Here is a 13,501-nt window from a genome sequence, read left to right on the forward strand (position 1 = left end):
ACAGACCAGGAAAACTCAACCGAATTAGTGTAATTAAACTCAAACTCTCTTGCAAGTGAAATGTGCCTGGAAGTTCATCACCATGTCAGCAATGCAACCCAACAAAAACAGGCTCTTGAACTGATCAAAACAAACTGTTCTTGATATGTTCTTGCTGCTAACTGTGTCGGAAGACATTATCTAGCAGTACAGTGCTGGAGTAAAAGGTGAACCATGGCTCTTTTGTTCTCAAATGCTGTAACTACAGTGATAACATCCTATAGACTTCTCTTCTGGGTGGAGAATCTGTTTACAAATAAATCTGTTGTTCATGGAGATGATCAGAATGACTCCTTCCCTTTCCATTTACAGTCTGAAGCCATTTCATGGTTGTCTTACAACAACCATTCTGTCTTAGGAGTTCATATTTGAACTAAATTGAAAGCATCTCTTGTTCAGCTACTTTATTTTACAGAAAATGATTCTGGAGACAGGCCAACAACCTCACTCTGAACCCATGTAATGAATTCTGAAAATACATGAAAGGGCAATTTCCTTCATCCCCCTCTATATCCTTTAATAAAAATTATTTTCAAGAATTAAATGAGTGCAAGGTCTAGGCATAAGGCTGTCTTCAACCTGCTAGTGACACACAGAGGAAGATAACAAAAGTCCAAGTCCAGGGTATTTAGTATGACGCTGCTACAAGACAAGTCATGCCCCACCCCTATATCCCAAGTGTCTCAGCATATGACCTGGAATATGTAGAGAATTGGTAAGTCATGAGGAAATGAAGTTAAAATAAGATCATGATGGTGGAATCAAGCACATCAGACCATTTTCTTTATAGGAAGAAGGAATCTGATGGACATGTGCAGAAGACTATATGGCAGAATGTAGAGAAGACAGCCATCTCCAGGTCTAGAAGACAGGGTTCAGAAGCCAGCCTTGGCCTCACCTTGAATCCGTGGTCCAGGCTTCTGAACTATGAGAAAACACAATTCTGTGGCTTCAGCTGCTCAGTGTGTGGTGCTTTGTTAAGGAAGCCCAAGAAAATTCACAGAACTGTCGATCCCAATGTAGTGAGGGCCTACGATTTGGTTTAATCCCACAGCTAGAATGAACAAATATGTATATTTACACACACACACACACACACACACACACACACACACACACACACACATGCATGCACATCACTATATATAAAATGACAAAATAAAACATTTCACTCTCCCAAGTTTCAAGAAGGCTCCCAAAGACCTGTAAACTGCACACAGCTCTGGTGTGGCTTGTTCGGCCCCAGTTTCCACTTCTCCTGACAGAAGTTATGCCGTGCGAGAAAAATTGAAACCATGACTTGATGTTCACTGAACTTTTATTGTTTTTTTAAGGCTAGAGTTTTATATGGTTGTTTTCCCTTTTTTACAGTACAGGGGAATCAAATCCAGGCTCTTGTACATGCTAGCTAAATATTCCTTCACTGAACTAGAACTCCCAATCCTAAATTATTTTATATTTTAAAAAATTATTTTTTTGTTAAGACCAGCAAGATAGCTCAGTGGTCCTAAGCCTGACCACCTGGGCTCAATTCCTAAAACCTACATTGTGAAAGGAGAAAAATTAATTCCCACAATGCCCTCTGATTGCCAAACATGTGTAATAACACATGTGCACAAAAAATCTCAAACAGATAATGTAAAAAAAATTGCTAAAAAATACACATAAATTATTCTCACCCCTTTTCTGTTACTCAATAAATACACTTAAGAGCATGTTTGATTCACAAACATTTCCAAGGATTCTTTCTCTCTTATGCCAAAGCTGACTTTGACAATGGTCCCTTATGCCCTGCACACCCAGGACAGCAAAACTAGCCCCAAATACTCACCTTACTCTTGAAGTGAACTTTTATTATATAAAAACTGCTGAGTCTAAAGATTGTCCATCCACCTACATAGATATGAATAATTCACTGATAAATATAAATTTTAAAAGCAATGTGATATAATTTTCAACATCCAGAAAATCCTTAATGCACTGGGCCTTTACGTAAGTGTACTGGTTCCTGAGCCCTGTACTGACCTCTGCAATAGAACACAGAAGCCAGCCCTCCCTGGAGGTGGAAGCATGGCCCTTCCTGGTAAGCCTGACTCTGACCCTCCCTGCAGGAGGAAGTATGACCATTCCTGCTAAGCCTGTACTCACAGCACAGTCACTAGCCCTTCTAAGACTCTCTAAATCCTTCAGCTGTGCTAGAATTTAACTAGGTATCTTTCTAAACCTGTTTTTTTTTATAACAACACTTGAAATCTGCAACTTCAAAGAGCCGAACATCTAAAATGTGTAAAACTGAATCCTTGCTCATAGAATCTCTCCTCTCTCTCATCGATTGGACTCTTGGAGCTCGGCCTGGCACCTGGCTGTGAATTCTGCATCTGCTTCCATCAGTCACTGGATGAAGGCTCTATGATGACAGTTTGGGTAGTCACTCATCTGATCACCAGAGAAGGCCAGTTCAGATACCCTCTCAATTATTGCCAGTATTCTAAGGTGAGGGGATCCTTGTGGATTCCTGGGAACTTCCCTAGCACTCTGTTTCTCCCTATTCCCATGATGTCTTCATTTATCATGGTATCTCTTTCCTTGCTCTCCTGCACTCTGTCCCTGTTCCAGCTCAAAACTCCCGTTCCCCTATGTTCTCATCCCACATCCCTTGCCCTCCATTATGAGCAAGGGAAATCGAGATCATGATGGGAAAATGTACAGAGACGGCCCGCCAAACTAGTGGAAACGCATGAACTGTGGACCAATAGATGTGGAGCCCCCATGGTACTGGACTAGGCCCTCTGGATAAGCCAGACAGTTGTTTAGCTTGAACTGTTGAGGGAGCCCCAGGTAGTGGAATCGGGATCCATCACTGGTGCATGAGCTGGCTTTTTGGAGCCCAGTGCCTATGGTGCGACACCTTGAGCAGCCTTGGTACAGGGGGGTGGGACTTGGACCTGTCTCAACTGAATGCACCAGGCTCTGCTGACTCCCCTGCATTGGAGGAGGTAGGAATGGGAGGTGGGTTATGGGGGAAGGCTGGGGGGAAGGAGGAGGGAGGAGAGGGGGATCTGTAGTTGGTATATGAAATGAATAGAAAATTTAATAAAATTTTAAAAAAGGAAAAAAAAACCCTGAATCCTTAGTAACTCATGTCTGTTTTCTTTCTTTTAAAAGCTTTTGTGGTACAATTTGATTAAAATATGTAACTCATACACATATACACATTGGAAATGATCAGAGTTTGTATTGATGATAGAGTTCAATGTCTTAAGCACCATCCTCAAAGCAAATAGGCCTGTGTTTTAACAGTAACTTTATGGGACTTACAGTGTATTAGAAAGCAAGCTTCCTACCCTTTCTTTTCCGTTTTCTCATCTATGAAAGAGGCATAACAATAATCAATAATGAAATGCAGTCACTAAGGTGCTCAGCTGGGTGCAATACAATGCTTAATGCCATGTAGGTATATGTCACCTCTCCAACCAACTGTAAAACCCACGTGGGTTCTTACAGAAGCAAGATAAGGCCTTAACTATGTTTTCCAAGGCAGTGCAGAACCTACCCTCCTGCCCAGTGCCCAGAACCAAAAATGACCCTGAAGTCCCATGATGGATCTTGTTGATGTCTCCTTGGGGGCAAATTTTAATGGGATTTAAAGTCATGCCTTGGATTTACTACAACAGAACTTCAGAGCTGACGAGAATCCCAAGGAACAAATTTATTTTAAAATTTGTCTTAAAAAAAACACAAAAGTATAATAAAACCATGGTCTATGCTGTACAGACAAAGGCAGGTGTGTCCAGATGCCCAAATCAGAAGCATGCTGCTGTGGGGGAGGAGGAGTGTCAGGTTAAGAGGGAGATGCTTCCCCAGAGACCCTTGCTTCCCCTGTTCTTCTGCCATGACCTCCCTGGGCAGAAAGAAGCTGAGATAGAGAGAAGGAGCTCAAGGAAAAACCTGCATGACATAAAGATTGTTGCTTGAGTTGCAGCCTGGACATTGGTTTGGAAGCAGCCTGAGAGAAAGCCAGAGAAGTCCTTACTTGCTTTTCCCTCTTAATTCTCCATTTAGCATGTCTGTCACATGAACTAGCAAGGAAGAGTGACAGAGGAAAAAGAAAGGAAAGGTGGGTGTGTGTCATGACAAATAATCCAGAAACTGGGGGCAGTGGAGTCAAATGATTGGTCAGATACCAGAAAATGTGAGTGTCCGGGGAGAGGCAGGAAAGAAAAGCTGGGACTGGGCAAAGCTGGGCAGAGTGTTTGCGTCAAAGGCTTAGAGAGCAAATAGCTTCGCTTTCCAGGGAGTGTGACCCTAACCCTGTCGCACTGACCCTGAGACCCAGTGTCTTCCCATTCTATAAACACAGCAGTTTCTCACCTGGTCTTTTCAAACAGAAGCCGCTTGGCTCCTTCTACTTCTGTACAAGTAATGGGGGCTCACTAAAATGATAAGGAAAAGTATTTCTATCCCTCCTGTTCAGAGGTAATTGTTCAAGGATATAATAAAAGTAACAATTGTGAACACAGTTGGGGTGCCTACATCTTTCAGTATCCTCAAAAATGGTTTTTGGAGTGAGAAAACATGATACAAATTTTAAAATCCACGAATCTGAATCTGGACATTTTCTGTCTCAGACCCTTCTAGAAGCTCAGCTGGTCTGAGAGTGCCATTCACCCTGAGGCCCTCATTAAGGTGTGTGCATTTTCTATCAAGAGCTTGATCTGTGAAATCAAACCACTTCTGAGGGCCCATCCTTCTCCATGAAAGGCAAGCCTCGCAGTTTACAAAGACATGTGTGTAGATACTTTTCGCCAGTATGTGTGTTGCTTCCTGATACTGTCCTTGGTGAAGTAAAAGACTATCAAAAGAAGAAAAAGGAAAAGCCGTTTGCAGAATGTGTATCTTCCAATTCCAAGTCTTATTTTCTAATTAGAGGGTCAGGATTACATAAACAAGACAGGCAGATGTGGTATGATATACCACACAAGGTTAAGGGGATGTCAGGAAAGCTTTGATGTTACTAGCTGACAAAGACAATTACAGAATTTTCTAATGAGTTGCAGAGACTAGTGTACCTCCCGGACCATAGGCATGCAGACATTAAACCGCAGGTGGGTGGCCTGTTTGCTTCAGTCATGAAGATTGCAGGTTCTTGGTTCTGCATCTGCAGTTTTTCAACTACAGGACTCTTAAATCTAACCCAAAACAGAACCTTAAAAAAAAATGGCATAGTGACAACATTTCTCCTTCTCTCTGTCAAACTCTACTTTTGAAATGAAAATCAATTTACTTTTTACCCTTTACCAAGAAGCCTTCATTTATCAAAATCAATTTTGCAAAGCTGAGTCATAGTCAGCCTGTGGTCAGATATGGCAAGTTACCCTGTCCCTCTGGGTCTGTCTCTAACCCTACATTCCCTAAGGCAGTAAGAAAAACCACACAAGTTATCGTCAGGCAGATTCTGTTTGTGTCTCGATCATAACTTTGGTGTAGGACAGTGTATTACATGTAATATATGCCCATGGTAGTTAGGATGCCCTGGTGTCAGCAGAGATGCTTTGTTGCCCTGAGCTGTGTGGCATGTGCTGAATAGCTGGAGTGGGTAATAAGGAAAGACGGGACAATGGACCTGTGTACTGGAGATGCTCTAGACCTGCGACGTTGGCCCAGGTGATCTTATGGATGGAGAGCTCTACACCATTTTTTCTCCCTAACTAAATAAAGCAATAAAACAGCCATAAGGGAACTTTGGAAAGTGCAAACTAGCAACAGACTGGGGAAGGAGGCCCGAATGCAGACTCTCTTCTCCCTGCTGCTGAACGCCCTCACTTTCTCCCTTCTGTAGACCATAGCTGGACTCCAGCAGCATTCATGCTGAGAGTGGATATCAGATGCAGGCAGGGAGAGGGCTGGGAGGAAGCCTGGGCTCTGCTTTGAGTTCAAGAAAGGGATACCTCAGAACTGAGTCACTGAGAAAAATAATTTTTTCCCCTTCATTTCCTCACACTTCAGATTTGGGCTTTTTCACTGTACTGGCAGCCACCACGACAAAGGCCCTAAAGCTGCTAAGACTACTAACATCAAGAACAGGATTTCCTTTCTGATCTCGGGAACTGTGATGCCCAGAGGGTGCAATCAATCTTCGTTGCTTCTCTCTCTCTTTCTGTCACAGTCCTAGGCACAAACACCATTGCAGGAAACACATATCGTAGGGAAGTAACTGACGCTTTAATTTTCTGGTTGAAGGACTAAGAGAGGAATGACTGCCCAGAAGAAGGAGCTCAGAAAATGACTTCATAAAGGTTTCTGTGCCCTGCACTCAGGGTCTCTCTCCAGGCGGCATTTATGTGAACACCATCCTCAGCATCTGGCCATCGACTTTAAGAAGCTAGAAGACTAACCCTGCTTGGGCCCTATACTGGTGACATGGTATGGACATGCTGACCAATGGAAGAACACCAAAAAGCATTTTCCAACCCTTTAGACAGTCAGAACTTGTGGCTTGAACTTCATCATGTCATCTGTCTACTAAGGATAAAAGAAAAAAACAAAGAAAAAGAAAAACACTCAAATTCTTTAAGGTGCCAGAACAAGATTAAACAAAAACAAACTCAACATGAGCAGAAGAGAGGAAGGAATAAAAGTCAAAACCCAACAACATTTCAAACAGGGAATCAACCGGGAAGGGCAATGTGACCAACGGACAATTTGAGGGGGTAGGAACGAAACAGAACTCTGCCAAGACTGACTGATACATTGAATTACAAATACCAGGAATGAAAGAGAACTCTAGCTACAGACTCCACAGAAATAAAAGAGATAAGGAAATCCTTTTTACAATCCCATACATATTAATTCCCAACATACAGGAAATGGACAAATTCTTTGAAAAATCAAACAACTATAAAAATTCACCAAGGTAAAGATAAATAACCCAAGTAGTCCTAGAACTTCTAAAATATTTGTATCTACTGGCTAAAGGTTTATTACTTTTTATTTCCTGTGTATAAATATTTGCCCGCATGCATCTATACATACCATGTGCTTGCCTGGTGCTCAGGGAAGCCAGAAGAGATTGTCAGGTCCCCTGGAACTGGAGTCACAGGCAGTTGTGACCCAGATCATCAGGGAGAGCACCATGTTCTCCTGTTGAACATTCTCTCTCTCTCTCTTTCTCCCCCCGCCCAGGTCCTTCAATATTTAAAGGTGGAAAGAAAAATCCTGATGCCCACATGGCCTCACTCACTGGCAAATTCTAACAAATAGGGAAATGGCTCAGCAGTTCAGATTGCTGGCTGCTTTCCCCAGGACCTGGGTTGGAGTCCTAGAGGCCACATGGCAACTCACAACCATCTGAAATTCCAATCCCAGGGGATAGGACATCCTTTTCTGTCCTCAGGTGACACCAGGCATGCATGTGGTGAAGAGACGTACATGCAAGCAAACACCCACACATAACATAAATTGAAATTAACCTAACAGTGGAAACAAGATTGGCTTCCTAAAATCAAGAGCAAAGCAAGGGTGACCATTCTTACTTAGTACCATACTAGACACCCTAGCTGATACAACAATGCAAAAGAAACACAGGTATGCAGAATGGAATAAAATAAGCCAAGCTATTCCAATTGATAAACTGGAGGATGCTGTCAAATTCAAACTAAAAATAGTTCTTAAGCTGGGCCACAGGACATAATATCAGGTCAGTGAATAAGAATCTACATTATTCTATAGACTATCACTGAGACACTGAAAACCAACACCTTTAAAATGTCCAAAATTATCATTAGAAATAGATACAAAAAATGAAATAACTAGGTACAAATCCAGTAAAACATGCACAAGTCTGTATGTTGAAAACTACTATAATGATGGGCCAAAAAAAGCATTCCAGGATTATAAAGTTCAACACAGCCAAATAAACAAACGAAAATAAAACAAAAAACCTCATTAGTTCTCATATTGGCCTACAGATTCAGTACAATTCCAGTCAAATATCATTAAGATGTTTAAAAACATAGGCAAATGGCAGATGGCATATCTGTATTAACCACCACCCCCCTCCCCCCGCCCATCCAAGGCTCATGGAAAAACCACAGAAGAGGGGTTGGAAAAAATGTGAGAGCCAGAGGACTGTGTGGGACAAGCAAAATTCTGTCTTGTGGACAGGACCTGGCTATTGTATCCATGAATGAACTCACTCACAGCAGCTGTGGTTACCTGCACAAGACCTGTACAAGATCGAGCCAGTTAAAATCCCAGCAAAGATGGTGGAGCAGATCCTGAGGCCCTACTCCTAGCTGAAGAGCTATTGGCAGTTAGTGGTTACTGGTGAAGAGACAGGCATTTTTCCTTGGGGGTATGGCTGCTGGTAGGTTGTCCATGTCCCAGTGGGTGATCCTATACCCATGAATATATGGGCAGCACTAATTAGACTCAGTGGGCTATATAGATGAAAGAAAGAAAGAAAGAAAGAAAGAAAGAGAGAGAGAGAGAGAAAGAAGGAAAGAAGGAAGGAAGAGGAAGGGAAGGGGGGAAGAAGGGAGGGAGGGATGGACGGACAGATGGATGGAGGGAGAGAGGGAGGAAAAAGTAGTACATGTAGTATTGGAGGGAGAGGTGTTAGGAAAACCTAGAAGAGGAGGAGAGGAGTCAGTGGCAGATATGATCAAGATACATTGATGACATGGATAAAAATTTCAAAGAATAAATAAAAATATTGTTTTAAAAATAACTGATCACCTAATCATCATTAAAACTTTTTGCTGTACTTTGTTGTCCAAAGGATTATCAGAATATTGAAAACACAAGAGGCATATACAGAGAGAATATTTTAAAGGCCTGGGATCTACAATAAGAACCAAAGTAAATTCAACAGACAGAAATTAAATGACCAATTAAAAAGCAATCAAAGGGCTACAGACATGGCTAAGTTAATAGAATACTTGCTTTAACAAACACAAAACCCTGGGTTCAGTTCCCAGCATCAAATACACCCTGTCAGGTGGTAGTCAACTATAATCCCACCCCTCAAGGTGCAGAGGCAGGAACACTAGGATTTCAAGGTCATCCTAGGCTATATAATGAGTTGGAGGCCAGCCTGGGATATATGAGACCCACTCAGAAACCAACCAACCAAATAACCACCACTTGATTTGAACATTTGCAAAGAGAATAAGTAAATGACAAGTAAGAATGTGGAAAGATGTTCAGTATGGTTATCCACTTGGGAACACAAACGAAACTATCATGTAACAAAACCATACTCCCACCACAGAGATTAATAGTTACAGCTGATGGTGCAACCATCAGCAGAATACCAGATGCAATAGGGCATGATGAGAACTATCATACGTCACTGGTAGAGAGACAAAATGGCAAAACCACTCTGAAAACCATTTTCTCTTTGCTCTCCTATTAAGGAAAGTAAATCTACTTGCCATGTGGATCCAACTACCTCATTTCCAGACATTTAACCTAAAGTAATGAAAAAAAATTTTATATAAAATCTACTCCTTAATGGTTTGAGCATTCTTAACAATCATTTCAAACTGGCAATAACCCAGGTATCTTTCAGTGGGTGAATGGAAACAGCCACAGAGTGGAAGGCAGCTCAAAAATAAAAACCAACCGATGACTGATCCAGATGACAACTTGAATAAATATCAAAGATGTTATATTCAGCTGAAGTGTGTTACATATTACTTGACTCTCTATTTGTGGAAATCTCAAAGCCACAAATCTGTGGTGGCCAGGGGCTGTCAGATGTTGGGTGATGAGAGTAACCGATGACAATGGGGTGAATGACAGGGCAGAACTGTGGAGGAAAATTAGTGACACACTATCTGTGTCCTGGTGAGGGTGATGGTTATATGAATTTACACTTGCTTTAAAACTCATGAGACGATGCCAGAAGAAACAATGTTGCTGCCTATTAATTGCACATATTTAGAAAACAAAATCAGCCGTGACAAACACTCGGTAAGAAGTTGCCAACCCAGACATGCACTTCAGATCTCTCTCCTGCTGTCGTGTTGTGTTGTAACTGCACTCTAGTCAGCTCAATCAGGTCTGTGGCTGGCATGTTCATTTCCCCAGGGCAGAACTTAGCTTTTTGATCTCAACATCTTTTTTTTTTTTTTTTTTTTTTTTTTTTTTGGTTTTTCGAGACAGGGTTTCTTTGTGTAGCTTTGTGCCTCTCCTGGAACTCACTTGGTAGCCCAGGCTGGCCTCGAACTCACAGAGATCCACCTGGCTCTGCCTCCCGAGTGCTGGGATTAAAGGCGTGCGCCACCACCGCCCGGCGATCTCAACATCTTTAATAGCCCAGCGTATCTGGTGTCTGAAGTAAATAGTGTTGAAAGATGAAAACGATGAGTCAAATGTAAACGGATCACATTATTTTGTTTTTATGCTGGAAGAGCAAGGAGGAAATGGAACCCGGGGAAAAGCGGCTACGAAAGGGGGAAAGAACTCTAGAAAGCCTCACTTCGAGGTTTCATGTTCTTTTTATCAGATGCTGAATTGGAGTGGGTGGCTGAAGGATTTAACGCTATTATTCACAATTTAAGAAGTGAAGCTTGCGCATGTGCCCTCCAGTGACTACTTCCCTTTGAGGACACTTATCACATAGAGCTTATTAACTCTTTAGGCTTCATTGTACATTGTAGAAGGTGTGTGTATAAATATTCTCAGCTTAGCATTGTCTTATTTAGTGAATGGAGCATTAAACACTTTTGTTTAAAATCCATCAATTCATATGTGGCTACACAGGATCAAAATACTGCATAATGCTAGGTGCTGGAGAGATGGCTCCACGGTTGAGAACATGAACTGCTTTTGGAGAAGGGAGGGGTTCCATTCCCAGGACCCACATCAGGGTTGCTTATAACCACCTGGAACTCCAGCTTCAGGGGATCCAGTTATCCATTTCTGAACTCCATTGGCACCCGAATTCATGTGCACATACCCCCACACATAATTTTAAAATAAATAAAAATAAACCTTTAAAGTATTTCTATAGAGTTGAAATTTTGTATGTGTTTGGATTTGAGTTGTATGTCATGACTCCTAACAATCTATGTCTTACCTTCTTATCACCACATTATAAAAAAAAAGTCACCAGAAAACTAGAGAAAAGGATGCTTTCCAGAAAAAGGGTACTTCAGATCATTTCAAGGAGCTTTAGGAGCAGCAGAGGGGCCCCTCCAAAGATTCCAAGAGCATCTATTTAAAACAGGTTCTGAGAGAAACAGAAAACCAAGCTATCTCAGTTCAGGATGCCAGGTCTGGACTGTCACAGGAGCAAAGCACCGTTAGCAAGCTGAGAATGTCTAGGCTTCTCACACAGCATGGGTAGAGGAGGCTAAGCCACCGCCCATTCGTGATGGAAAGGCACAAAATGAATTGCTGGGCCTGGGCTTCTCTCCATGTCCTTGCTCTATTTGAGAGACTGTACCACCACCTGGTTCCTATATGCCACCAAGCTGTCCTAAGTGTTATTACACAAACACTCCCATCTGTTATTCAAAGCTGTAATATCTGTATGCTGTAATAATATGACACAGACAAAATATCTTCATATTAATGCTATAGTTTTAAAGTAGCCACACCTATTCTCTGCTGTACCTATAGAAATGAGTACCATTTATCTTACTGTTGCAACCCGCCCCTAGAGTACAAAATGAACAGCCCCACTTAAGATTCACGGCTACAGTGTTGAAACAACCATGCTAGGGATAGAAATTCAACCACTCTCACAACCCACTTCTGTTGCTGACATTCTCATGACTTTGATCTCTGTCAGTGGAGCTGCTAAGAGCAGGATCAGAAGACTGACAGCCAGTTTTTTCAAGACAAGTTTACTGAGGAGCCTACAGAGTGGAGAATTTTACCCTGCAAGCATCAGCAAATTGGAAATGAAATACCATCACTCTATTGGGTTTTGATTGTTTGATTATAAGCCTCGTGCTCCACATGGGTACTAAGTGGTTGTGCCGGTCACTAACTAGATCTGCAGCATAAAACAGTACCTGGAACTCAGCCAGGGAAAAAAGAAACATTCTTCAGTTAATACATAGTTCTAATAAATGGGAATCTATAAGATGAAAACAAGGTCGAGTAACTAAGCTTTTGGAAGTACTTTGTAGCACCAGTAGATTTCAGATTCTACACAGTTCCTCATACACATGTATTTTCCTACTCATTGACCCCATCAACTGTGGCTTGGTTTTGCAATGCTCTGACAGGGTCTGTGGGTAAGTCTGGAACACAAAGACTCATAGGGATATATTGCCAATCACATAGAGACTTCAGACAATGCAAACCAAATTAAACTTTAGAAACTATTAACAGATTCATCACCAGTGAAATCCAGTGAGGGATGACAGACTCCAATAACAGGAATTAAGGAAGAATTCTTTGAGGATGCAATCACTCCACTGGGTCTTGAGAAACACACAGACTCCAGCAAGGTGGAATGCAACATGAGTTTGGAAGCTTAGTTGTCTGAGTTTGAGTCTTGGTCTACGGCTTGTTAGTATGTGACCTTGGACATGCACACAGAATTGAGAGTGCTATTACATACACATAGTATCACCTGGAGAATAAATTTCTTAACAGATGCAAAGCACCTAGCAGAGTACTTGAAGCATAATAAACAGTAGGTGACAAATATTATATGGGGCAAAGAAAGAAAGACAATCACTGTTTAGCACCAAAAAATGCTAAAGTAAAATCCTAAAACTAATATTTCTATTTTGTTTATTTAATTTCACCAGAAAATGAAAATACCCTGGAGTACATTGAGCATAAACCTCCAAATATGCATAATAATAAATTTCAGCTAACTCAGTGACAGCTCAGTGTCACTGGTTACTGTATAACAGCTGTGGTTCTTTGGCACAAAAATAAGCTCCACATACAATGTTAGGGCCATAAGCACTTCCTCAAATATATCTGTAATGCTATGGTCCAACAGTCCTATCCCACTTTGAAAAATAACGATGCTTAGCATAGACTGTTACACCGACCCACACAACCCCGGGCCCTGAAGTGTTTCATAGAAAGATGAAGGTGTAAATACAGAGTGCTGGGGACATACAAAGCACAAAGAGCTCTACTGCTCCATTTCACATTGAAAAAAAGAGGGTTATGAAAGCATCTATGACTAGGTGGTCCCCCTTCTCTGAGCAGCAGACCTGTGGAGGAAAAGGATGCCTCAGGTGATCTACCCCCGAGGAGGAGAAGTTGGGAAAGAGTGTCAAAACAGAATGGCACTGTACTCACATGGTAAAGGAGCCGGGGGGAGCAGACACTCGCCGCAGGTCCGCAGCTTGCACCTGATGGATGCTAGAGGCAGCAGGGAATGAGCAGCGAAGACAGGGTCAGCAGGACAGCGTGGACAAACAAGGAACAAGCCGGGGAGAAAAAGAGAGACATACAAAGTTTAAACAGAAATTAAATGAGC

At 41.8% G+C, this 13,501-nt stretch overlaps 1 protein-coding gene across 18 annotated transcripts in view; it reads right to left on the reverse strand.

The window, feature by feature from the left end:
- Positions 1-13,501, reverse strand: part of Dgki (diacylglycerol kinase iota) — a 450,953-nt gene that overhangs the window by 136,812 nt on the left and 300,640 nt on the right. For 15 of the 18 annotated variants that reach the window (XM_052721132.1, XM_052721144.1, XM_052721135.1 and 12 more), the window contains one exon: positions 13,321-13,383. The exons of the other annotated variants lie outside the window; for them this stretch is intronic. In XM_052721132.1, coding sequence (XP_052577092.1) covers positions 13,321-13,383 — 63 coding nt within the window. The remainder of the gene's footprint in view (positions 1-13,320; positions 13,384-13,501) is intronic. 18 annotated transcript variants of the gene reach the window in all.

The sequence above is a fragment of the Peromyscus californicus genome, unplaced genomic scaffold, assembly GCF_007827085.1.
Source record: "Peromyscus californicus insignis strain IS unplaced genomic scaffold, ASM782708v3 Scaffold_6__1_contigs__length_162567912, whole genome shotgun sequence".
Taxonomy (NCBI): domain Eukaryota; kingdom Metazoa; phylum Chordata; class Mammalia; order Rodentia; family Cricetidae; genus Peromyscus; species Peromyscus californicus.